Source organism: Lepidochelys kempii, chromosome 1 (assembly GCF_965140285.1).
Source record: "Lepidochelys kempii isolate rLepKem1 chromosome 1, rLepKem1.hap1, whole genome shotgun sequence".
Lineage (NCBI taxonomy): Eukaryota > Metazoa > Chordata > Testudines > Cheloniidae > Lepidochelys > Lepidochelys kempii.
This window is the reverse complement of record NC_136380.1, coordinates 268,731,215-268,755,286: the sequence shown is the minus strand read 5'-3', so window position 1 is coordinate 268,755,286 and position 24,072 is coordinate 268,731,215. Positions and strand designations below refer to the sequence as shown.

The 24,072-nt window shown below is 42.0% G+C and overlaps 1 protein-coding gene across 1 annotated transcript in view; it reads left to right on the top strand.

Annotated features, from left to right (window-relative positions):
- CFAP54 (cilia and flagella associated protein 54) overlaps nt 1–24,072 on the top strand; it is a 207,591-nt gene that overhangs the window by 72,911 nt on the left and 110,608 nt on the right. Inside the window, exons 25-31 of the mRNA XM_073327473.1 lie at nt 4,933–5,080; nt 6,291–6,446; nt 8,242–8,364; nt 9,920–10,066; nt 15,462–15,561; nt 22,391–22,480; nt 23,573–23,699. Of these exons, the coding sequence (XP_073183574.1) occupies nt 4,933–5,080; nt 6,291–6,446; nt 8,242–8,364; nt 9,920–10,066; nt 15,462–15,561; nt 22,391–22,480; nt 23,573–23,699 (891 nt within the window). The remainder of the gene's footprint in view (nt 1–4,932; nt 5,081–6,290; nt 6,447–8,241; nt 8,365–9,919; nt 10,067–15,461; nt 15,562–22,390; nt 22,481–23,572; nt 23,700–24,072) is intronic.

Genomic DNA, 24,072 nt, shown 5'->3' with positions numbered 1-24,072 from the left:
CGCATAGTGTTGCAGGTCTGGGACGATTCCCAGTGGCTGCGAAACTTTCGCATGCGTAAGGGCACTTTCATGGAACTTTGTGACTTGCTTTCCCCTGCCCTGAAGCGCATGAATACCAGGATGAGAGCAGCCCTCACAGTTGAGAAGCGAGTGGCGATAGCCCTGTGGAAGCTTGCAACGCCAGACAGCTACCGGTCAGTTGGGAATCAATTTGGAGTGGGCAAATCTACTGTGGGGGCTGCTGTTATGCAAGTAGCTCACGCAATCAAAGATCTGCTGATATCAAGGGTAGTGACCCTGGGAAATGTGCAGGTCATAGTGGATGGCTTTGCTGCAATGGGATTCCCTAACTGTGGTGGGGCTATAGACGGAACCCATATCCCTATCTTGGCACCGGAGCACCAAGCCGCCGAGTACATAAACCGCAAGGAGTACTTTTCGATAGTGCTGCAAGCTCTGGTGGATCACAAGGGACGTTTCACCAACATCAACGTGGGATGGCCGGGAAAGGTGCATGACGCTCGCATCTTCAGGAACTCTGGTCTGTTTCAAAAGCTGCAGGAAGGGACTTTATTCCCAGACCAGAAAATAACTGTTGGGGATGTTGAAATGCCTATATGTATCCTTGGGGACCCAGCCTACCCCTTAATGCCATGGCTCATGAAGCCGTACACAGGCAGCCTGGACAGTAGTCAGGAGCTGTTCAACTACAGGCTGAGCAAGTGCAGAATGGTGGTAGAATGTGCATTTGGACGTTTAAAGGCGCGCTGGCGCAGTTTACTGACTCGCTTAGACCTCAGCAAAACCAATATTCCCACTGTTATTACTGCTTGCTGTGTGCTCCACAATATCTGTGAGAGTAAGGGGGAGACGTTTATGGCAGGGTGGGAGGCTGAGGCAAATCGCCTAGCTGCTGGTTACGCGCAGCCAGACACCAGGGCGGTTAGAAGAGCACAGGAGGGCGCGGTACGCATCAGAGAAGCTTTGAAAACCAGTTTCATGACTGGCCAGGCTACGCTGTGAAAGTTCTGTTTGTTTCTCCTTGATGAAACCCCCCGCCCCTTGGTTCACTCTACTTCCCTGTAAGCTAACCACCCTCCCCTCCTCCCTTTAATCACCGCTTGCAGAGGCAATAAAGTCATTGCTGCTTCACAGTCATGCATTCGTTATTCATTCATCACACAAATAGGGAGATGACTACCAAGGTATCCCAGGATGGGTGGTGGAGGAGGGAAGGAAAATGCCACACAGCACTTTAAGCACAGCACTTTAAAAGTTTACAACTTTAAAATTTATTGAATGACAGCCTTCTTTTTTTTGGGCAATCCTCTGTGGTGGAGTGGCTGGTTGGCCGGAGGCCCCCCCACCGCGTTCTTGGGCGTCTGGGTGGGGAGGCTATGGAACTTGGGGAGGAAGGCGGTTGGTTACAGAGGGGCAGCAGTGGCAGTCTGTGCTCCAGCTGCCTTTGCTGCAGCTCAGCCATACACTGGAGCATTCTGGTTTGGTCCTGCAGCAGCCTCAGCATTGAATCCTGCCTCCTCTCATCAAGCTGCCGCCACATTTGAGCTTCAGCCCTCTCTTCAGCCCGCCACTTACTCTCTTCAGCCCGCCACTTACTCTCTTCAGCCCTCCACCTCTCCTCCCGGTCATTTTGTGCTTTCCTGCACTCTGACATTATTTGCCTCCACGCATTCGTCTGTGCTCTGTCAGTGTGGGAGGACAGCATGAGCTCGGAGAACATTTCATCGCGAGTGCGTTTTTTTTCTTTCTAAGCTTCACTAGCCTCTGGGAAGGAGAAGATCCTGTGATCATTGAAACACATGCAGCTGGTGGAGAAAAAAAAAGGGACAGTGGTATTTAAAAAGACACATTTTATAAAACAGTCGCTACACTCTTTCAGGGTAAACCTTGCTGTTAACATTACATACATAGCACATGTGCTTTCGTTACAAGGTCGCATTTTGCCTCCTCCCACCGCGTGACTACCACCTCAACCTTCCCCCCTCCCTGTGGCTAACAGCGGCGAACATTTCTGTTCAGCCACAGGCAAACAGCACAGCAGGAATGGGCTCCTCTGAGTGTCCCTGAAGAAAAGCACCCTATTTCAACCAGGTGACCATGAATTATATCTCACTCTCCTGAGGATAACACAGAGAGATAAAGAACGGATTTTGGTTGAATGCCAGCAAACATACACTGCAATGCTTTGTTCTACAGTGATTCCCGAGTACGTGTTACTGGCCTGGAGTGGTAAAGTGTCCTACCATGAAGGACGAAATAAGGCTGCCCTCCCCAGAAACCTTTTGCAAAGGCTTTAGGACTACATCTAGGAGAACCGCAAATGCCAGGGCAAAGTAATCCTTTCACATGCTTGCTTTTAAACCATGTATAGCATTTTAAAAGGTACACTCACCAGAGGTCCCTTCTCTGCCTGCTGGGTCCAGGAGGCAGCCTTGGGTGGGTTCGGGGGGTACTGGCTCCAGGTCTAGGGTGAGAAACAGTTCCTGGCTGTCGGGAAAACCGGTTTCTCCGCTTGCTTGCTGTGAGCTATCTACAACCTCCTCCTCCTCATCATCTTCTTCGTCCCCAAAACCTCCTTCCGTATTGCCTCCATCTCCATTGAAGGAGTCGAACAACACGGCTGGGGTAGTGGTGGCTGAACCCCCTAAAATGGCATGCAGCTCATCATAGAAGCGGCATGTTTGGGGCTCTGACCCAGAGCGGCTGTTCGCCTCTCTGGTTTTCTGGTAGGCTTGCCTCAGCTCCTTCAGTTTCACGCGGCACTGCTTCGGGTCCCTGTTATGGCCTCTGTCCTTCATGCCCTGGGAGATTTTCACAAAGGTTTTGGCATTTCGAAAACTGGAACGGAGTTCTGATAGCACGGATTCCTCTCCCCAAACAGCGATCAGATCCCGTACCTCCCGTTCGGTCCATGCTGGAGCTCTTTTGCGATTCTGGGACTCCATCATGGTCACCTGTGCTGATGAGCTCTGCATGGTCACCTGCAGCTTGCCACGCTGGCCAAACAGGAAATGAGATTCAAAAGTTTGCGGTTCTTTTCCTGTCTACCTGGCCAGTGCATCTGAGTTGAGAGTGCTGTCCAGAGCAGTCAGAATGGAGCACTCTGGGATAGCTCCCGGAGGCCAATACCATCGAATTGTGTCCACAGTACCCCAAATTCGAGCTGGGAACGTCGATTTAAGCGCTAATCCACTTGTCAGGGGTGGAGTAAGGAAATCGATTTTAAGAGCCCTTTAAGTCGAAATAAAGGGCTTCACTGTGTGGACGGGTGCAGGTTTAAATCGATTTAACGTTGCTAAATTCGACCTAAAGTCCTAGTGTAGACCAGGGCTAAAAGCAGTAATGGCTAGTGAAGACTGCAGAAGGGGTTTAAAGGAGAGAAAAACACTCAAGCCTTGCACCATTAATCTCTGTTGATGTCTGGTAAAGTCAGCTATGTGAACAAGTCTACAGACCCTTCGTTCCTTTATTTTCAGCTTTCTTATAGGACAATAGTTCTAAACCTTTCCAGACTACTGTACCCCTTTCAGGAGTCTGATTTGTCTTGCATACCCCCAAGTTTCACCTTACATAAAAACTGCTTGCTTGCAAAATCAGACATAAAAATACAGAAGTGTTACAGCACACTGTTACTGAAAAAGTGCTTACGTTTTCATCTTTACCATATAATTATAAAATAAATCGATTGGACTATAAATATTGTACTGTATATGATATAGAGCAGCATAAACAAGTCATTGTCTGTGTGAAATTTTAGTTTGTGTTGACTTTGCTAGGGCTTTTTAGGTAGCCAGTTGTAAAACTTGGCAACTATCCAGATGAGTTTATGTACCCCCTGGAAGACTCGTGCATCCCCTTAGGGGTACCTCTGGTTGACAACCACTGTTATAGGAGACATAATCAGTGAAGGGAAGCAAATAATTTACTCTTTATAGCATAAAAATGCAGGTTAGAAGCTATCAGGCTAAGGATTTAAAAAAGAAGAAATCCTCTGGAAAAAGCACAAAAATACTGCACTGAGAATTTTGCCCCAAAACATCAACCAGAAAAAGGAAAATATTATGAATACTTAATTAACTCTTTGGTATACGAATAGTGCTTTCAGTGTGCATGTATGTACAATGGCTGTCACAGTGGGGGCCCTGATCCCTGAATAGAGCTTTTAGGCCAGGGGTGGGCAGACTAAGGCCCATGGGCCACATCCAGCCCGCCAGCCGTTTTAATCCAGCTGGCTTGCCCCACTCCTGCTCTCCAGTCTGGAGCACCCTCTTACACCCCAAATCCCCAGCCCTACCTCAGCCCGAGCCCTCACTCCAACCCTCTTCCCCAGCCCAGAGCCTCTTCCCGCACCCTGAACTCCTCTTTTCTGGCTCCACCACAGAGCCCTCACCCCTTCCTACACCCAACCCCAGTTTTGTGAGTATTCATGGCCTGCCATACAATTCCATACCCAGACATAGCCCTCGGACCAAAAAGTTTGCCAACCCCTGTTTTAGGTGCTACCACAACACAAAAGAATAATAATAAAAGACAGCCATAGAGGAAGAAACTGATTAAAAAGTAAATAGCCTGTTATATCCTTGAAGTAACTTCCAAATTGTCAAAAGATGATGATACAATAGCATGACTATGTTAAAAGGAAGAACAATGAAAAAAGCCACCCTGGGGTACTAGCTGCCCTGCGTAGGCCAAAGCAGGAGAATTTTCTCCTCTAGTCCAATGCTGACATCACTGGGCAGAGTTAAGTGAAATTAATCTCATTTGCATCAGCAGCAGCAGCAGCTGTATTAATCCTTTTGATTTATGTTACAATTGGAATTTGTATTTTCACAAATTATGCAGTTTATATGTGGAATGTCTATATTGTAATATGTACTTTTAAGATTATTTTTCCTTTTTTGTATTTTGTAGATTATGTCTTGATGCTGTATCTCAGACTTCTCCAATCCTCTTGAACCTCTTTCTTAGGAGCATTTTTATTATTAATGAGATTAATGTTAAGGAAGGAGCACTCTTCTGTGATTCCATTTGTTCGAAAGAGATACTGTACAATGGACAAGTATGTTTGGCTTAAAACTAATGCTGGGGTTGAGTTTATCTTTTTGATTTGACCAGTTGCATCTCAAAATTCACTGGTATATTTTACAATGTATTAACTGTAACTGCAGTGTCTCACATTCTTCATTAGCATGGTATCCATCAAGATACAATCTTCTGTGTTTTTAAGGTTTCAGAGTAGCAGCTGTGTTAGTCTGTATTCGCAAAAAGAAAAGGAGTACTTGTGGCACCTGAGAGACTAAATAAATTTGTTAGTCTCTAAGGTGCCACAAGTATTCCTTTTCTTTGTGTGTTTTTAAGGTCTGTTAACACATGCTGACATTTTTGTATCTTTGGTAAAAGGGCTGTTTCCAGATCAATTATTCCCTGATTAAGGGGAAAAGCACACTGAAACCAATGGAAGGACTTCCATTGGCTGCAGTGGGGTCTGGATCAAGTCCTAAAAAAAGAGGAAAAAATCATTGTTAATGTTGTGCTACTTCAATGTTGCTAGAATTTTTTCTTTATAAATGTTTTTGTGACTTGACCTGTTTGTTTGTTTTTTTTTACTGTTAAACTTGTAATAGGATATTTTTGACATACTAGCCTGAGTTCTTTCTTGCCTCTCTGACTCCCAAAAAGAGTGATATCGTATTTCTTGAAGATAAGAATGCAAAGTTATATCAACTCAACTTTCACTCCATTTCTATTCCAGGTCCCATTGCACTTCTTTTGTCTAAGGATCCAATGCTGTAGCCCCTACTCATGTGAGGCATATCAATGACTTCACTGGGCCTGCACACATGAGCAAGAGCTGCAGAATTGGGACCAAAAATGTCAGGTTAAGAAGGGAGTTGATACCTTCCCATCAATTAAATGAGAGAGGTTAGCATGTGAAATTTCTACTTTGCTAAAAAAATTTTTTTGTGCCACAGCCTCTTTCCTTGCTCAGTGAAAAAGGAACTGAGATTGAGTCAAAGGCTTTGAAAGCTTATAGTCAAACGTCACAATTAGTTCACAATCACAGTCTTCCTTTGGAGTCATTGACAATACTGCTTTCTCTTATATATTTCTAGCAGGGATCACTGCAAAGCTTATTCCAAATTCACACATCCTACATCCTAGCAATTATACTGCTGCTTAAGATACAAAATATCTTTATTCTTCTACCCTCTGAGATAAGTAATTTAAACAGAATTTACATCTGAATAAAAATGTTTGTTCATTTACAGGTTGCTAGACTAGCTGAATGTGAGAGAATGGTAGTGGCGATTGAACTCAGTAATTGGTTAAATGATGCAAATTATGCCCTGCAATCTGTTGTTCAATGTTATGGTCTCCTTGCTCCGATTATCTATCACAAGATTGCTTCAGTGCCAGTAGTTCAGGTAAGATCATTTAAAAGAGAGGCAGCTTGCATACAAATCTTCTGAATTTAAAATTTAATATATAATGAAGTAGACAGAAGGTGAACCAAACTTGTAGGCTCTGTGTTCTTAGGAGCTTATTGAGAGCAAAATTTTTAATGCTTTTGATAACTTCACAACAAACAAAGTATTTATTCTATGCATGTCCGGTACTGTATAGCTTAAAATCCATGAATCTAGATTCTTTTCTCAGATATGCTAGTGTAAATTCAGAGTAATTCCCTTGAATTCATGGGGTACTGTGGTGGATTTAAACCATGGCAGAATCTGGGCCATAACCTCTAACTATATTCCATTTACAAGCAGTAGTGTCTCGACTAATAGCACCAATAGCACCTATTATTTGTCTGTATAATCTGTCTGGTTTTGTGATTGTTCATGTCTGCTGTATAATTAATTTTGCTGGGTGTAAACTAATTAAGGTGGTGGGATATAATTGGTTGCATAATCATGTTACAATATGTTAAGATTGGTTAGTTAAATTTCAGGAAAATGATTGGTTAAGGTATAGCTAAGCAGAACTCAAGTTTTACTATATAGTCTGCAATCAGGAAGTGGGTGCGTGTGTGTGTGGGGGAAATGGGAACAGGGAATGGGGGTGGGGAAATTGGAATCATGTTTGGCTAAGGGCAGGAATGGGAACAGGGACACAGGTGTAAGGCTGTGTGGTGTCAGAGTTGGGAAGGGGGACACTAAGGAAGGAAACTGGAATCATTCTTGCTGGAAGTTCACCCCAATAAACATCAAATTGTTTGCACCTTTGGACTTCGGGTATTGTTGCTCTCACTTTCCTGGTCCTTCTCCCATGAACAAAGTGGGTGAAGGAATAAGCCCCCTAACAGGTGTCTTGATAATTCACTTTCTGTTTTCAATGGAGAGATGTTTTCTTTTAAAAACAAAGCTCCTTTCCAAAAGCAAGCATCTTCCAAATGAAAACTGAAGGACTACTTGAGCCCCCTTCCCTCCATTTCTGTGTTTGGCATAAATACTATTTAGTTTCATCAAGGATTCAGTTAAACATATTGTTGGCAGCATCCAAAGACTAACTCATGATCAAGAAATAAAAACAAAAATAGATTCCAGTTTATAGTTAGACTGAGCTAAATAACTTAAAACAGCTAGCAATAATTACTGTGTTAAAACTAGAGATGGGATGAGAGCAACTGGGAAAAGGCAGAGGGATTCTGTTCACATACTGTATCTGTCTAATGATAATCTCTCAGTTGGGTAGTTATTGGCTGTGATATCATACAAAATGCACAACCACTCTATTGAAACATAGCTTCCGTGTTCAGATCCTTATTCTAATGGACAGTAATTTGGTAATATGCACTTTTCATATCTGTTAAACAAGGTGTGTGGTGGGGGAGAAATCCATCTCTTATGTTTAGAACTGACTGCAAAACAAAAAATTGTGAATTTGCTTTTCATTTAAATTTCTGACCAGCTCAAAACAATTTGCAACAGAGCCATCTGAGTATGTTATCTCATACTATAATCATAAATTATTTTATTTCTGACTAATTAAAACAGCAAAAATACCTATCACTTTTATATCTATTACCGTAGGCAGAGTGAGTGAAAGTTTGGTCACATTTACTACTGATTTCAATGGGGCTAGGATCTTACCCTGTGTATTCAGTAAACTATTTTTAAGGATTACAGTCAAGTAGAACAAGATGATACATTGCTGGGCACTGACCCTGGAAAATCTCTTCAGATTTAGTGCTTCATATTGTAATCCTTGTACTTTCAGATCCTCATCAAGTGTCTAACAGTCCTGCAAGAAGTCCCAAGTTCTACCTTACAGAGGAAACAGACTGGTTGTTATGAAAGTATTCAGCATATGATAGCTTGCTCCTCCTTTTATGCAGCACAGGTATTTTCTTTAGTGTGTTTAGGACTATAGACTTAAGGCTCAGTAGATAACATGAAAAAATTAGACAAACCTTCATCTTACTGATCTGACCTTAAGAAAAGTTTGGCACGCTTGAATAAAAGCCTAAAGTGAGAAATAGTGGTATAAAAACTATTTACAGGCATATTTTGAATCAGCACATTTTAGTAATACTGTTATTGTTGAAGTTTTAAAAATCAGAAACTTTAGAAAGTAGTTTGTTCAGGGCATAGATTTATTTGTTACTTACTGGATGAAATCAGTGACCTCATTTTCATTTGTACTTTGTGATACCTAGATTTCACCAACTTTACATTTTATTCTTTATTGGACTGTATGTTAGAAATGAAAAATCTTAGTTGTGGTATAATAGGTCATAAAATGGAGTGCTTATTTTTATAGTGTGAAATATCCCTATCTGGTCTAACAGATGACTTTTAGTGCCTTACTAGTAAGAAATCTTAGTGTGGAAATTACCACTAGTCTACCTTCTGGTACCACTATGATGGAAGGTAAACAGTTTTACATACAACTATCCCCCTGGGTGAATAAGTCATTTCTGACATCAAGCCTAACTCGCCTTATTTTCTAATAAAGAATAGCCCAAAATTTACAAATGTAAGAGCCTCTGGTCATTCACCTATGTCCATATTCAGGAACATAAATCAGTGGCCTGATTTTTAGAGTTGCTATGCCCCTGAAGTTCTTTATTTACTTCAGTGGAGCTGCAGCTTCTCAGTACATTTGAATATTAGGCCACTTACTTTATTTAGATTCCTACATTAAAGTTAGGCTCCTAAACTCGTTACCCTAGTTTGAAAGTGTTGGTTTAGTAAATAGAACCTGGAACTAAGGCTGGAATTTTTAATGCATTTTATATGCCTTAGTAGGGACAGAGGAGCCTAATTAAATCTTGAAGTGGAACATAGGCATACAATGATTTGTCAACATTTGATTCAAAGTGCCTATAAGGCTGTGGAACATTTGGGGTGGATGTGTGATGCACCTAGTATTTTGAATTATGGGCCTGGTCAAGAGCACAATAGAGTATTTTTAAAGTAGGCGGGAAAGCACCTAGCCAGAGGAGGTGGCTGAAAAGTTAGACCAATTCAGGGCATACCGAAGTTGTTAGGTACTTGTGAAGAAGAGATTCTCTGCATTCCCCAGAGACAACACCTGGTAATGGAACAAAAGGGTTAGTGTGTACATATCAAATCAGATTTTCAAAGCAGCAATGTGCCTACTACAGCTTTGAAAAAAAAATCTACATGCAAAAGAGGGTGTATAAACTGAGATTCATAACTACAGATTTAGACACTTGGACAGGAAGATTTGAAAATTCTAATCTAAATTCTTCAAGTTTACAATTCCTCATCAATAAACTGATGTTATTGCACTGTACATTATTAAATGTGGAGTTTTAGTCATTGGCTAATATCTCTAATAGTCATATATTTCCCAGTTAAACAACGAAGGAAAAATGTAAATGTTACCTATTATGTGAAAAGAAAAAAATTAATTAATACATGTTTAACAGGTACTGCGTTCATGGAAAGAATATGAACTAGCATTAATTATTATTAACTATGGGAAAAAATTGTTGGATTCCTCACAAACATCCCACGGACAGTCTAAATTCAGTAGTATTGAAGAAATGCAAATTGACACAGAAACAGAAGATGAGGTAATCTTTTTTTCATTTTCCCTTTCTTTTCTATAAGTAGGATGTTGCATACTAGCACCTCATCAAAACATTGCTGATAGGAGAGTGTAAGAAATTTAAAGACATACATTCTTTAATATATCAGAGATCACATAGAAGATCACTTACATCCATGGAAAGTTGAAATTAATTTTAATCAAACAATTTTCATAGTTGAATACTGCACTTCATACCTTGTCTTCAGAAACACTATTGATGAAGAAATAATTAACTGGTGAAACTGCTGAGCTAAAGAAACGCTGAAAAAATAGTATCCCAAGTTTACTGAACTGGAGAAAAACTTAGCTTTCTCATTGCTGCTGCTGCACATCTTCAGAGGTGCTGTTGATGGCACCTTCCTTCTCCACAAACCACTTCATCCCTCTCAGACTTGAGTGCATTTCTGCCTGGGGCTGCAAGAGAACAACACAGGGATTGGCTCTGGATATGCCCTCCCTTGAGGTTATCATGCAGTCAGAGTACTTCACAGGCTCGAGTGAACCTTGCAATCATCAGTCATGTTGATGGTCCTCTGGAGGTGTGGGCTCCTATCAGCTTTCCTCAAAGAGACATAAAATGTTATACCATTGTTCCTCCCTTTGTCTCTCACTCTTGAAGGTGATGATTTAAAGTCCTTCTCAGGAAGGAAAAAGATGGTGTCAAAGTTACATGGCTAGCTGCACCTATGTCTCATTTTTGGTCTCTCTGAGAGCACCTCCTCAAGTGTTGGGCCTTGCGCCTTCGTCTGTTCCAGGGTGGGGAATTCTGCAATTCCACTTTCCCACTGGGCCCTTGGTGACAGTAACTGGTGTATCAATTGTGCTTACCCTATGGGACTGACCGAGTTCAGGTACTTGTTTTGCTTCCCTTCAGGAGTCTGAGAGCAGGGATGTACAGTGACCAGACAGATTTTTTTAATCTAAAGTACTCTTTATCAGGAGGAACAAAGGATTTAGAAAAAAAGATTTTAAAACAGTCTACAGACTTCTTTCTTACCTGCAGGCTTACTACCTCTGATAGTAGTGTAGGAAGGTCTAGCATCTTCAAAAAGAACAGGAATACTTGAGGTACCTTAGAGACTAACAAATTTATTGGAGCATAAGCTTTCATGGGCTACAGCCCACTTCATCGGATGCATAGAATGGACATATAGTAAGGAGATATAGATATATCTCTATGTATATCTTATATACAGAGAAGGTGGAAGTTGCCATACAAACTGTAAGAGGCTAATTAATTAAGATGAGCTATTATCAGCAGGATTAAAAAAAACACTTTAGTGATAATCAAGATGGCCCATTTAGACAGTTGACAAGGTGGTGTGAGGATACTTAACATGGGGAAAGAGATTCAGTGTGTAATGACCCAGCCACTCCGTCTCTATTCAAACCCAAGTTAATGGTATGTAGTTTGTATATTAATTCAAGCTCAGAAGTTTTTCGCTGGAGTCTGTTTTTGAAGTTTTTCTGTTGCAAAATTGCCACCCTTAAATCTTTTACTTAGTGGCCAGAGAGGTTGAAGTGTTCTCTTACCGGTTTTTGACTGTTATGATTCCTGATGTCAGATTTGTGTCCATTTATTCTTCTGCATAGAGACTGTCCAGTTTGGCCAATGTACATGGCAGAGGGGCATTGCTGGCACATGATGGCATATATCACATTGGTAGATGTGCAGGTGAACAAGCCCTTGATGGCGTGGCTAATGTGATTAGGTCCTATGATGATGTCACTTGAATACATATGTGGACAGAGTTGGCATTGGGCTTTGTTGCAAGGATGGGTTCCTGGGTTAGTGTTTTTGTTGTGTGGTTGCTGGAGAGTATTTGCTTCAGTATTTCTCCTGCTGATAATAGCTCATCTTAACTAATTAGCCTCTTACAGTTTGTACGGCAACTTCCACCTTCTCTGCATATAAGATATAGACAGACATCTCTCTATCTTCTTACTATATGTTCCATTCTATGCATCTGATGAATTGGGCTGTAGCCCACAAAAGCTTATGCTCTAATAAATTTGTTAGTCTCTAAGGTACCACAAGTACTCCTGTTCTTTTTGCCGATACAAACTAACATGGCTGCTACTCTGAAACCTAGCATCTTCAGACACTCCAGTGGGTGCTTTTGTCTCTGCCTGGTTCCCCCCACACAGCTGCCCCCTGTTAAAGAGCATTCCTTTTAAAATCTGCCAGAAGTCTTTTGATCTCTTGTGTCTGAAGGCTTGTTTTGTCCTGATACAAACCAATCTTCCAAGTTAATAGTCCTGGCATTGTCCTTTAACAGCCCTCAACTGTTTGTGGAAAGGTGGCCTGTCCGGAGCCATTCTTTCCCGTCCTGACGGCCTCATGTTGTATTAAGTCATTATAGTCCTATAAACCTCCCCCCACCAAATAAGCATGTCAACACAGAGTACTCAAATTATGACAGAGCATCTCCAGGTCAGTCACTAATGGTATGAAAAGTGCTGACTCAAATCTGTGGATTACAACTCTCTACCCTTGGACTGTGATATTTAAGAGCTAAGGAGAGAGGGCTTTTTGATTTTTATAATTATTGCCCACTGAAAAAACCCCTACTGAGCATAACAGCAGTTGATACCATAAACAGTCAGTCAGGTCAGCCCAAATTAACCTCTGCAATTGGTGCTTCTTATTTGAGGGATATTCCCTCATTTGTAGCTACATCCTGTTAGTAGTAGTATTGCAGTAGAGCCTGGGGCTCCTAGCAAAGATCAGGACCCTGTTATGCTTGGCACAGTACAAACAGTCCTAGCTCTGAAGAGCTTACAACCTAAATAGAGAAGATAGCAAAAGGTTGGAGGGAATAGATACAATATACAGGTAACTGTCTTGTTAGTTCCACAACTTTGTTTCTCTTATTTTTCTGCCTGTTTAATTTGGGGGGGGGGGGGAGGAGAGAAGAGAAGAAAAGAGGAGAAGGGAATCAACTGAAAAGAGAGATAAGGAAAGTAGATGGAACATTAAAAGGAGGGGGAAGGAGGAGTGTTATGGAAAGCAGGTGAAGTCAAGCCAAAATGAAGAGCCTGAAGGAGAGGTTGGAGGAAGTAGGAGCAAACAGCCAGTCAGCACAGGGGGAAGAATGTTGTACAAACGATTTGGAGAAGGATGACATCAGAGTCACCGGGTCCCTGATTCAGCTTTTTTTTTACCTCTGCTATTGCTGACAGTTTCTGGCTGCTTTCTCCCAGCAGTTCCCCCACCCCCGACAAAGCATACAAAATGTGTCAGCTTTCTGAAGAAAGCTTAAGTTTTGTCAAAAAAATCAAATGTCCAAAATCCTAAAAGTTTTTGATTTTTGTTCAAAAACCAAAATATTTTCTCCAAAATCTGAAGTATTTCTATTCAAATATGCTGTTGGGGTGCTTTGTGAATGCCTTAGGTGTCCATTCTTCTCCCTGGGCTCCTTAGCAGGACTACAGCTTCCACAATGCTCTGCAAACACAGACCTCCCTAATACTCTGCCTCCCCTCACCAAGTGAGGAGTGGAAGGCATTTCGTGGGAGATATAATCTGACTAATAATTAGATTTCTCCCTGTAGCTATATGAGATTCACCTGGCAGAGTCTCCTGCAGGTCATCCAGGGAATTAGCCTGTCAGCTGGTGTCTTGCCTGTTGCTGGCCCCCCCATGTCCCTCTTTGACCCCAGTGCCCCTTTCCCTTGGGTCCTGCCCCTTGGCAGTACCCCCACAGTCTCTGGGTCATCAAATATCAGAGTTGGAAGGGACCTCAGGAGGTCATCTAATCCAACCCCCTGCTCAAAGCAGGACCAATCCCCAATTTTTGCCCTAGATCCCTAAATGGCCCCCTCAAGGATTGAACTCACAACCCTGGGTTTAGTAGGCCAATGCTCAAACCACTGAGCTATTCCTCCCCCCCCCAGGAGCCCCCCCATCACCACCTCATCTCAGTAGATGGCTATTGCCAGTCACCACCTAGCCCCCATTCACTGGGGCGGACTGCAGGGTACAAGCCACTCATCACAGGCGGGGGGGGGGGGGGGGGGGGGGTTTGGACCTGCTGCCTCCGCCTACCCTTGGGCTGCCCTGTTCCAACCCCAGTACTCTGTTTTAGGCTATCTGCCAGGCTTCCAGCCTGGAGCCTCCCAGCTCCTCTGGCCTTCCCCAGCCCTACATCTACTCTAGTACTCTCTCCATAGCTAGAGAAGACTGTCTGAGCAGCTGGCTCACAGCCCTTTTATAAGGGACAGCTGTGGTCTGTTTGGGGTGTGGCCCCAGCTGTGCCTACTTCCCCAGTCAGCCTGGGAGCTACTTGCCCCCAGCCACAGTCCTCTCCTGGGCTGTTTTAAGCCCCTCCGGGCAGGAGTGGGTGACCACCCCACTACACTCCCTTACTGGGAGCGGAGCAGTTAGCTTATCCCACCCAAATGAAATAAGTCAATCAAGCTTCTGGCCATGACACTGTGAGAATCACAGAACATGTCAATTAGCTGCTTCAGTGCCTTAATAAAGGAAATAAGTGACTCCCGAGATGTCTGAATGACATTCAGTTAGGAAAGAAATATACAACTCAAAGCAACTACTTTCTAACTGAGCTCTGAAGTGGATCTGTTAGCTAGTGAGAGAAACCGGGCACAGTTGGTTCCAAAGGTCACTCCCTCAGCCTTATAAAAACACTTCTCAGAAGTGACAAAAGCCCATCTTGACAAACTATAGGGAACAACCTCGATGCTGCAACTGACACATTGTAAGCAGCCTGCCACCACCAGCAGAACTGACAGATGGGCAGAAGATTCTCTCTTGTTTACCCAAGTTGCCAAACAAATACAAACAAGTTATCTCCCCATGCAAATGACTCACATGTTAGCCTTTGGACAGTAGTAATTGGTGCAGGATGTGTGTCCCCTGCAGATGAGGAAAATTAGAGGCCCATGAGAGAGCTCCCTTTCATCAGGTCAGTAATATTTTGTTACAGAATTTTTTTCTGCAGCACGCTTAGATAGTGCAAGCTGCCGTGTTATCAGCATCCTGGACTTTTCAGGGTTTGCAAGGGACAGGAAACCACAAGTATTTTTAAGTATATTTCCCCCTAAATATGTTTTAAAAAATTACAGTTCTGGCAAGATCCTAAGTCATTTTAACTTTCTCTTTTGGTTTAGTTTCATTATACCCAAATAATTCAATATACAGAAAGTCGATATCTGTAAATCACAATTTACATAAAATTTATTTCATATCTGAAGTTGTCACTGGAAAAAATTACATTAAAAACATAAACAACATACATTAGGACACCAAACAGGGAATTAAGAGACTTGGGGTTTATTCCTGGCTCTGCCATTGACCTGCTGTCTACAGCTACATAAATTCTAAGTATTAATAATTTATAACTTGATATTCTTAGAGTCCTTACAGTAAAAAGAAGTCACAAGCAGCTGCAGTTGAAAAAGCAGCTGAGAACCTAGCAGCTCTGGAATCAAACCTCCTCAAATTGACAAGACCAGGTAGATGTTTTAGCAAAGTATTTTTTAACCTTCTCTCTACTGTTTCTCATGGTTTTGCATTCAAGAATGGTTTTGCCAAATAAGTGCTTGTGTGTTCTTTGGTTCTTTTTAAGAGGGAAAATGAGGGATGCAATATAACCAACCAAATATATGATTTCTGTTGTGTCATTTAGGTTGGCAGTAACATAGGGCATTGTTTTCACCAAGTCTTCCCTTCCTTTCAATATCTCATTCCTCATTAACAACTACGGTTGCTGCATTCAAGCAAATACACTTCTTAAAAGCTCTATCGGTTGCACTGAGGCTCTACGCTATATTCTACCTCAAGCTGTTCAGACTGCCTGTATGGTTTTTTTCAGAGCAATCTAGTTTGAGAATCTAATGACTTACGGCCATTCTGAATTTAAAGTTCCTGCAGCAGTAAATTTTAGTAAATATAATTGACCCAATCTATCAAAACACTAAATTTTAAAAGTCTAGTCTTTCAGAGTCTATTAGTGAACTAGCGTCACTAATTACTAGTCACATGTGACTCTTTGGTCATTGTCTTTTTTCATTTGTCTACGACCTAGCACAGTAGAGCCATACAAGTACATACATAATTCATAATAATAACTGAAATGTTTAGCTGCTCCTTATACTGGATCAGTTAAGGAAGGATTATTTGTCCAGCTATGCCGAAAGAAGGACAGGAGACATTTGACATGAGTTTAATCAGGCTGCAACTGTATTATTAGATGTCTGGTACTTCCCGGCAGATAAAAGTGTACAGTGCAGGTAACCCCATGTTTATTCTGTAATACCAGGGGGACTTCTTCCAGCTCCCCCTCCTTTTCCATCCAGGTTCCTCCAGCAAATCCATTGCCTGAACCTTACCATCCGCCCCCCTCGTAACAGGGTTAAGGTGGGCTATAAAAATGTGTGCGGGCGGGGAGGGAGAGGGAATGGCTCCCTGCTGTACCAATCATAAGAGTTCCCAACTGCCCCCCATTTGTTCCTTTTAACGAACCCTCTTTTTAAGTCCTTCTCCAAGCCATTCATCCAGTCACTGTATACCTTTCCTATGGAGTACCTGCACTGGACATCTGCCACAAGGAGGTGCCAGCAATTAGCTTGGCTGCCTCCCCCCATCCCAAGCCCACCTGGGTTCCCAGACATCTCTCACTGCCCCAGCCAAAAAAAAATGGGCTCCAAAGCTTTACAGGGGAACCCCATCCTCCCTCAATAATTTGGTGCCCCCCAAGATGTCCAAATTGGTGAGCTTTTTATGACCAAGGAATTCCCCGCCTCCCGTTAGCATTTGTCATGCCTTGTCCACCAGGTGGCGCCCCATGGCTCCCTGCCAGACCCTTTGTTAATGCATGTTCGACAACAAGTCCCTTCTTGTTCTGGGCAGTAATTGAACCCCTTTACACATTCCCAAATAGTTTTTCCAAGGTGTGCCACATCATGCCAGTGACTGCTATGGCGCACAGCATGACATCAGCTGGCCCAATAAATGCTTCTCCTTCCAGGCCAATGCAGGCTTGCCCTGTCACTGACCCCTGGTTCCCAGGCCACTAGAACATACACCTATGTGCTTAAACACCCCCGCCCAATCCTGTGCCCACAGAGCCACACCACCGCCTCCAGGGCCAGTCTTCCAACATCTGGAATGAAATCACAACATGTTAATGTTGACTCACCACCCAAGGTTGCACACATGTATCATATGTTTCTGAATGCCAATGCCCAATTGCCAGAATTGCCTATGCCCCCATACTCAGCTGCACCACTGCTGGGCAGAACCAAGCTTACAGCTTTTCTGTAAGATAACAGATGCTCCCCAGCCTCCTTGATCAGTTGACCATTGCAAGTTTAATATTCCTGCTTGTCCCTGACAGTGTATACCACACAACTCCAAATCCCGCTCTCCCTCTCCCAGCCCCCCAGTGCACCTACAGAACCCAGGCATTAGCTCACTGATCCCAAAAGCACCAAAATTGCTATTAAGAATGCTGCTTTGAGCAAGGCCGCTTAGATTCCTCAGAATGTGAACTGTGATGTCCCTCAGTATGCTCTGTGTAAAGGGGAGGCTTCAGACGCAGAGCTGCCCCTTTTAAACCCTTCATTCCCACGGGATGAATCAGCGACCATGATGACCCTTTTTGCAGCAGTTTTCCTCTTCTCTCCTCAAAGCACTGTTCCCTTCATTCGGCCAGCCAGGTAAATACCCACTCACCCTGCTTAAAGGTGCTGTGCGCTCATTCTTTCACATTCCTTGAATAGAATACATCTCAGCCTTATTTGAAGATTTGTTTCTTCATCTCAATCATTTTCTGTCCTTTTTAAAACAAAAGAATTAATAGGTGAATTAAGTGATCAGTAAAAGTGTCAGTCTCTTCCTCTGTTCATTTCCAGAATCTCTCTTCTTCACTTCTTCCCCTACTTTTAGAGGCTTGAGTGGGAGAAATACACAGAATACGTTTTTATTCCCCACTCTTTCAGCTGCTCTCCAGGAGAAGGTAGAGATGAGCTACAAGTTGCTGTCCAAACACGAGCTGGAAAAGCAGGGAGTTCTGTGCCCTGGCTGATTTCCCTGTGACAGGCCTGCTGTACTCCTCAGGGGAATTATCCTCCCATCAAGGCCGCCTCACGTCTTGTAGGAGCATAGCTTCTCCTTTCTGTGCCCTTCCTAGTCATCTTTTGTTGTAGCAGCAACAGCCTCTTGCTTTCAAGCACATCCTCTGCTACCCCAGGTGCAGCTGCTTATATGTGACGTTGTCTGTAAAAGCCTAAAACAATTGCAGCTCCATTGTCGATAGCCAAGAAGGGAGTTCTTGTTGATAAAGTGTCACTAACTGGCAACATTTTGTCCACCATATTGTCTATACATGCTCTGAGCACGACTAGTCAACATGGTGGCTGAAATCATTGGTGGCCACCGATGCCTTGTCTGCTTTGAAGTTTGTCGTTGCAAACCGTGGTAGCAATGGTTGAAAATGCCAGGGGTGAAGGAAATGTTCACCCCAGAAAGTTGCTCTTTTTTACAAACTTGTTTACATTTCACTGCCTTTTTAATTCAGTAATGGCTTGTTCAATTAAACAAATGGTGCAGCCTGCATTAAAAATGAAAATGTTTAGGTTATAAGTTTGTTTGTGTGCCAAGTTTAGGTGAGGGTTAGACGAGTCTGAGAATAGGACCTGAAATGGAAATCCTGATTAAAACTCTAACTCTGGAGTCATTACTGATTGTTCCATATTAATTACAAATCTGACCTTCTTATGCTTCCTTGCATGTTGGCAATGAAAATATCTCTGTAACAAATGGAAAAAGAAAGCACAGCAATCCAATTAAATATGTAGCTCAGCTAGGTCCTGATCCTGCCACTTGTTCCACAGAGATGGACGCATGTTCTCATGCAGAACAAGTTGTAGGATTGGGGCCTTACTGAGGTATGCAAGTTAAATTCAAATTAAATAGCTCTTTAATAAAATACTGTACCATGTTAAAGAAGACTGCATTTTGATCAACAATTTGATGTGCAGTACTCAATGTGCTTCTAAAGTGTGGTGCTTGGTAATGCAGGTGTATCTGCAACATTTAAATGAATAAACACAAAATCTAAATCAGAAAAGTTCAAGATAAAGGAACATTTACAAATCTTTGGTTAGGAAAAAGGATATTCAGAATAAAAGACATAATACAAAGCAATAGACAAGTCTCCCGATGACTGCATTTATAACAAATGCTAGATGCCCTGCTAACAGCTATCCAAATGAATACAGTTAGGTCATCTAGCACCATGTGCTCTATGCTAGAGCACATTATTAACAAATATGGTAACAAAAACCACTTTGAGGGAAATTCTTGTAAGTGGATCTACACCTTGAAGCATCCCCCTGATGATGATCTAAGAGGGAAATTGGGGCAAGAACTGAATGTGCCTGTTTCACTAGAAACCTGGGAAACCATCTGCCACAACAAAAAGGACAATTCAGGCTCTCCCTCTCTTGAAGATTTTCTCAAATTAAAATTTTAAGCAGACACTGTTGGACCCCAAAATGCTTATTCACAGCTGATCTTGTCAAACACACCAAAGGGAAGTGGAGACAGAGAGCCAGTTTTTCCTATGCCACTTTCTAAAACTACTTTGTATATTACTGAAGCAGTATATTTAAAGCGTTTCCATCAGTGCTGGGTATTAACTCTCCACATTCACTCAGATTGTGTCTGTTGATTGTATTAGAAGAGTTAGTGCTTGTAATCAACATCAAAATTGTTTCATCCTCTTTTTTCTAATGTCTAAAAGGATCTTTTCCAGATGATGAAAATAGATACTGCTTCCTCCTCAGCTGGCTTAAAGAGCTAGCTATCCCAGCACTGAGCAAGAAACTAACTTGAACTAACAGGAACAACTAGAAAAGATACAATCTCTGATCATGTATGAAAGACACACATGCCATAGTAATTATGGCATCTAAGTCTTATGCCAGTTCTTTCCCCACATTCCTATCTCTGTTTCATTTAATTTTTACCCTTTTTATTTCTAGGAAGGGGGTTGTCTTGTAGATCCTTTTTGGGTTTAGGTACATAATATATTCTTGTAGACTGTCAAATATGTGTACTTCAAGACAGAAAGTAGTCTATAGGTATTGGCAAAATATGTCTGAAAAATTGCACTTGGTCTTGCTATATAGTTATCTGCTTGTATTTGTGTATGGAAAATACAGGTAAAGGTTTAAAAAAGAAAAGCAAAAATCTTCATTAGTGCAATATGTAAAAAAACCCTGAAATATAACTTTGAATTTATAGACTTGGGCATCTTAAGTCAGCTAAGCGTAAAATAGATTGGAAAAGTAAAGTCTTTACCTGAATCATGCTATTATAACAGCAAATTGCATAGCATAATCATTAACACAGATAATGTATATAGGAGAGGAAGGATAGTCTAGTGGTGGAGCACTGGCCTGAGGCTTGGGAGACCCATGTTCAGTTCTTTGCTCTGCCACAGACTTCCTGTGTGACCTTGATCAAGTCAGTCACTTAGTCTCTTTGTGCCTCAGTTCATCATTTATAAAGTGGGAATAATAGCACTGCTCTGCCTCACAAAAGTATTATGAAGATAAATACATTGAAGATTGTGAGGTGCTCAGAGGTATTGCAATGGTGGCGATAGCTAAAATAGGTATTGTTGCTCATTCGGCCTGAGATGTTAGCCCCTGTTCCATTAGAAGGAAAAATTGATGATACAAGCCAGGTATATTCTTTGATGTATAATTCTGCTTTTCTGAATTCAGTGGAAAAAACAGCAGGCAGTTTCTTTTCTCAAAAATCCCTCAGGGTGCCTCTCCAAGAAGCTCTGTCTATCTGCTTCCCTTCAGTGCCCTGCTCACAGCTGCTTCTCCAGCTTTCTGTGGACTTTCTGCTCTAACACACAGAGACAGTCTGCAAACACGAAGTCTTGACCCCTGATTCTTGAATCCACAAACTCCTCAGCCCATACTCTCAACCATGATCAGGTCTTGCCTGAGGTCTGGTGTTGCTTTTGTCTAAAATTTTATTGTGATGAGTGGGGGGATCCCATCAAGTGTAGGGTGAGTTCATCCCATCCTTGGAGTTGCCCTCTGCCTCTGGACAGTGAGTCCTAGGGGTTAAAGTCAACAGAGTTACCCTGATCCGCAGGGCTATAAGGCCTTGTGGCCAAAGTCTATATAATCACCCTGATCCACAGGGTAGTAGCGCCTCATGCTGATTCAGTGAGGTAGCCCTTCTCTTCAGGGCAAAAAGGCTTAAGAGCCAGAGTCCATAGAATTACCCTAGTTCACAGGGCAGCAAGGCCTAGTGGCCAGTGTCACTAGAACTACTACTCCAGGCTCACAGGGCAGTGAGGCCTTGCAGCCAGAGTTAATAGTCATACCCTGGGTTTGTAGGGCAGTGAGGCCTAGCAACTAAAGTCAATAGAGATACCCTGGGTTTGCCTCCAGGCAGGGCTGTGTGGCCCACTGGCCAGTTGGGGTGGGTGGCAGCCAGGCTAGGGGACCCAGGCCTTCCCTGCTGCACCACATCCAAGCCCAGGGCTCTGTCAGTGGCAAGTGTGTCCACCGCTGCATCAGCAGGGATCCATCCACAACATGCTGACTATCTTGGGGACAATGGCTATTCCCCCCTGGGCTACATCCTACCATGATACTTGTGGTGGTCTGTGCATCTCAGGGTTCCTTGGCCTGTGCAACTTCCTGTAGCTCAGATCTCCCTGGGGCATCCCCAGGTAGCTGGGCTTCTGCTTGGTCTCGGCACCTTTGGCTTCCGCGGTCCAGGGCTCTAGTAGTTCCTGTGCAGAAGCCAGCAAGAAGCATCCTTCCACTCCCATGGTCAGCCCAGACTGAGATGCACTGCTCCTTCTTATATTGGTGCTACATCTGGAGCATGCCCAGTAGGGACATGAACTCTGCCCACAGTGAGGAGTTAACCCTTCCCCGTCCAGTGCAGGGTGAGTTCACCCCGTCACAGTTATATATAAAAGAGTTACAGTTGTTTGCCTTTATGCACTACTATAAGGTAAGTCCCATATTCAGGAAATGTGACCAGTGTTGATCATTGAAAGACATTGCCTTCAAAACATTTAGTCTGTTTCATCTGTTTGTAGATAACTTCCCTCTCTTTTCCTCAAAAGGTTAGAAGAACAAGTATTTTAAAAGTAGTGATAGTAGTGAGAAATCTTTATATCATAAAGTATGGGCTAAAGGATGGTGTTTTCTGGTCTTCAACTGCAGTTCAAGAAAAAAACATATCATTTTTGTGTTATTAGTTGTCCTATGGATTTATTTAACTTGGTCATCAATCTAGGTACTGGACCAGAGATTACAGGACAAGAAGATCCTTTTTTTCTCTACCCTATAATTTCATGTTGGACAGCAAACAATGCCTACAGGGAAGGTAGGAAAATTGGATTTTGCTTTTGTTGTCCGTTTCTTTTCTTTAAAATCCAATACTGATAAAGTAATAGGTATAATTAAGAAGTTATTTTTATTCTTCATTGTTTGTAATAAGCACTTTACAACTTGAAAACATTTTTTCCATTTTTATCCTTTTATCATTTGAAAGCAATATAGTTATTAATGTTCCTTATGGAGATCATTTATATGTGCATGAAATATTTGCAACAAATTATGACTTTACTGAAAATTTGATGTTTTTTCACATTGGCTGATTAACTTGAAAATGGGCCTATTTTGAAAATAGAATGTTTTGTTAATTTTTCTATAAAGAGCAATGCCTTTTCTGCAACTGGAAACTCCTTTTTAATGAAGAAGAGTTTAAAATTTGAAGTTCAAATTTGCTCATGTTTTCAATGCAAAATATGAGGTATATGAAATCTGGGCTGTGCCTCCTCTTATGATTAACACAATAGAATCCAAAATATTAATGGGGGCAAAACTGTAAAATGAACATAATTCACCATAATCTTAACACTGACTAAATTGGGACTAAAGGTATTTTTAATTTATTGGTAACAAAGAGGAGAGAGGCCTGGCCAGATAGCACAGAGTGTAAACTAGAAATAATTAAAACAAATCTAGAATTGGCAAAATAAGACTTATATCCTGCAGCAAGAACTGTGTTTTACCTTTACTAACATGGTTTTCATTGCAAGACTGGAACCTAAATGAACAAAATGCATTTGTGATATTTTGTCCTCGCTTTTTATTCTTCACTTGCTCTCTAATTCACAAAATTCAGTAATTTATAATAGGTCTTATAGTCACTTGTGCAAATTTGGGAGGTTCTGCTACTATCAGTGTCTACTGGATAGTAAAATGTTTTATGGATTATATCCTGTATACATTGAACTATCTGATTTCAATATTAGCATATTGTTTGCCTTTTCTATGAGCAACATAATATAAATATATGCCTTGAGAAATCATCTAATAAAAAGTAGTAATATAAAGCAGAATTCAGAAAACAATTAGAATATTAATACAAGAAAGCATACGATAATTCCATATTATTTTATTTTTAACATAGTAATGAAATTCAGGAAGAAACCTCGTTTCCTTGAGTTCTTTGTTCAAGTTTTGCACAAAGCACTGAATGAAGAGAAATTTCAACGAATACTGGAATGGACAGGCAGTGTGAAAGATTTCTTAAGAAGGTAACTTTAAATTACAGTAGTAACATATAATTTTGGTTTCTGTCTTCAGAATTCCAGATACAACAAAGTATAAGGGCTCCATCCCAGGTAATACTGCGTCCATGGCTACTGGCGTGCTAAAGTTCCATGGACCTCAAGAGCTATACAGCCTCAGAGACTACACCCTATTGTGAGGGGATATTTCTCCCTTGCTAAGGTCTGTGTAAAGCCCATTTCTGTCAAGAATAGCTGCCCAAGCCTGTCTCTTTTACAGACTTTACTCAGCAATATGGCCATTGGGTGTGTGGCAGTGATATCAGGAGGACAGTTTTTTCATGAAGTTGATAGATTTCCACTCCATACGGCTAAATGCAGTGCCTTGCATAATGACAGG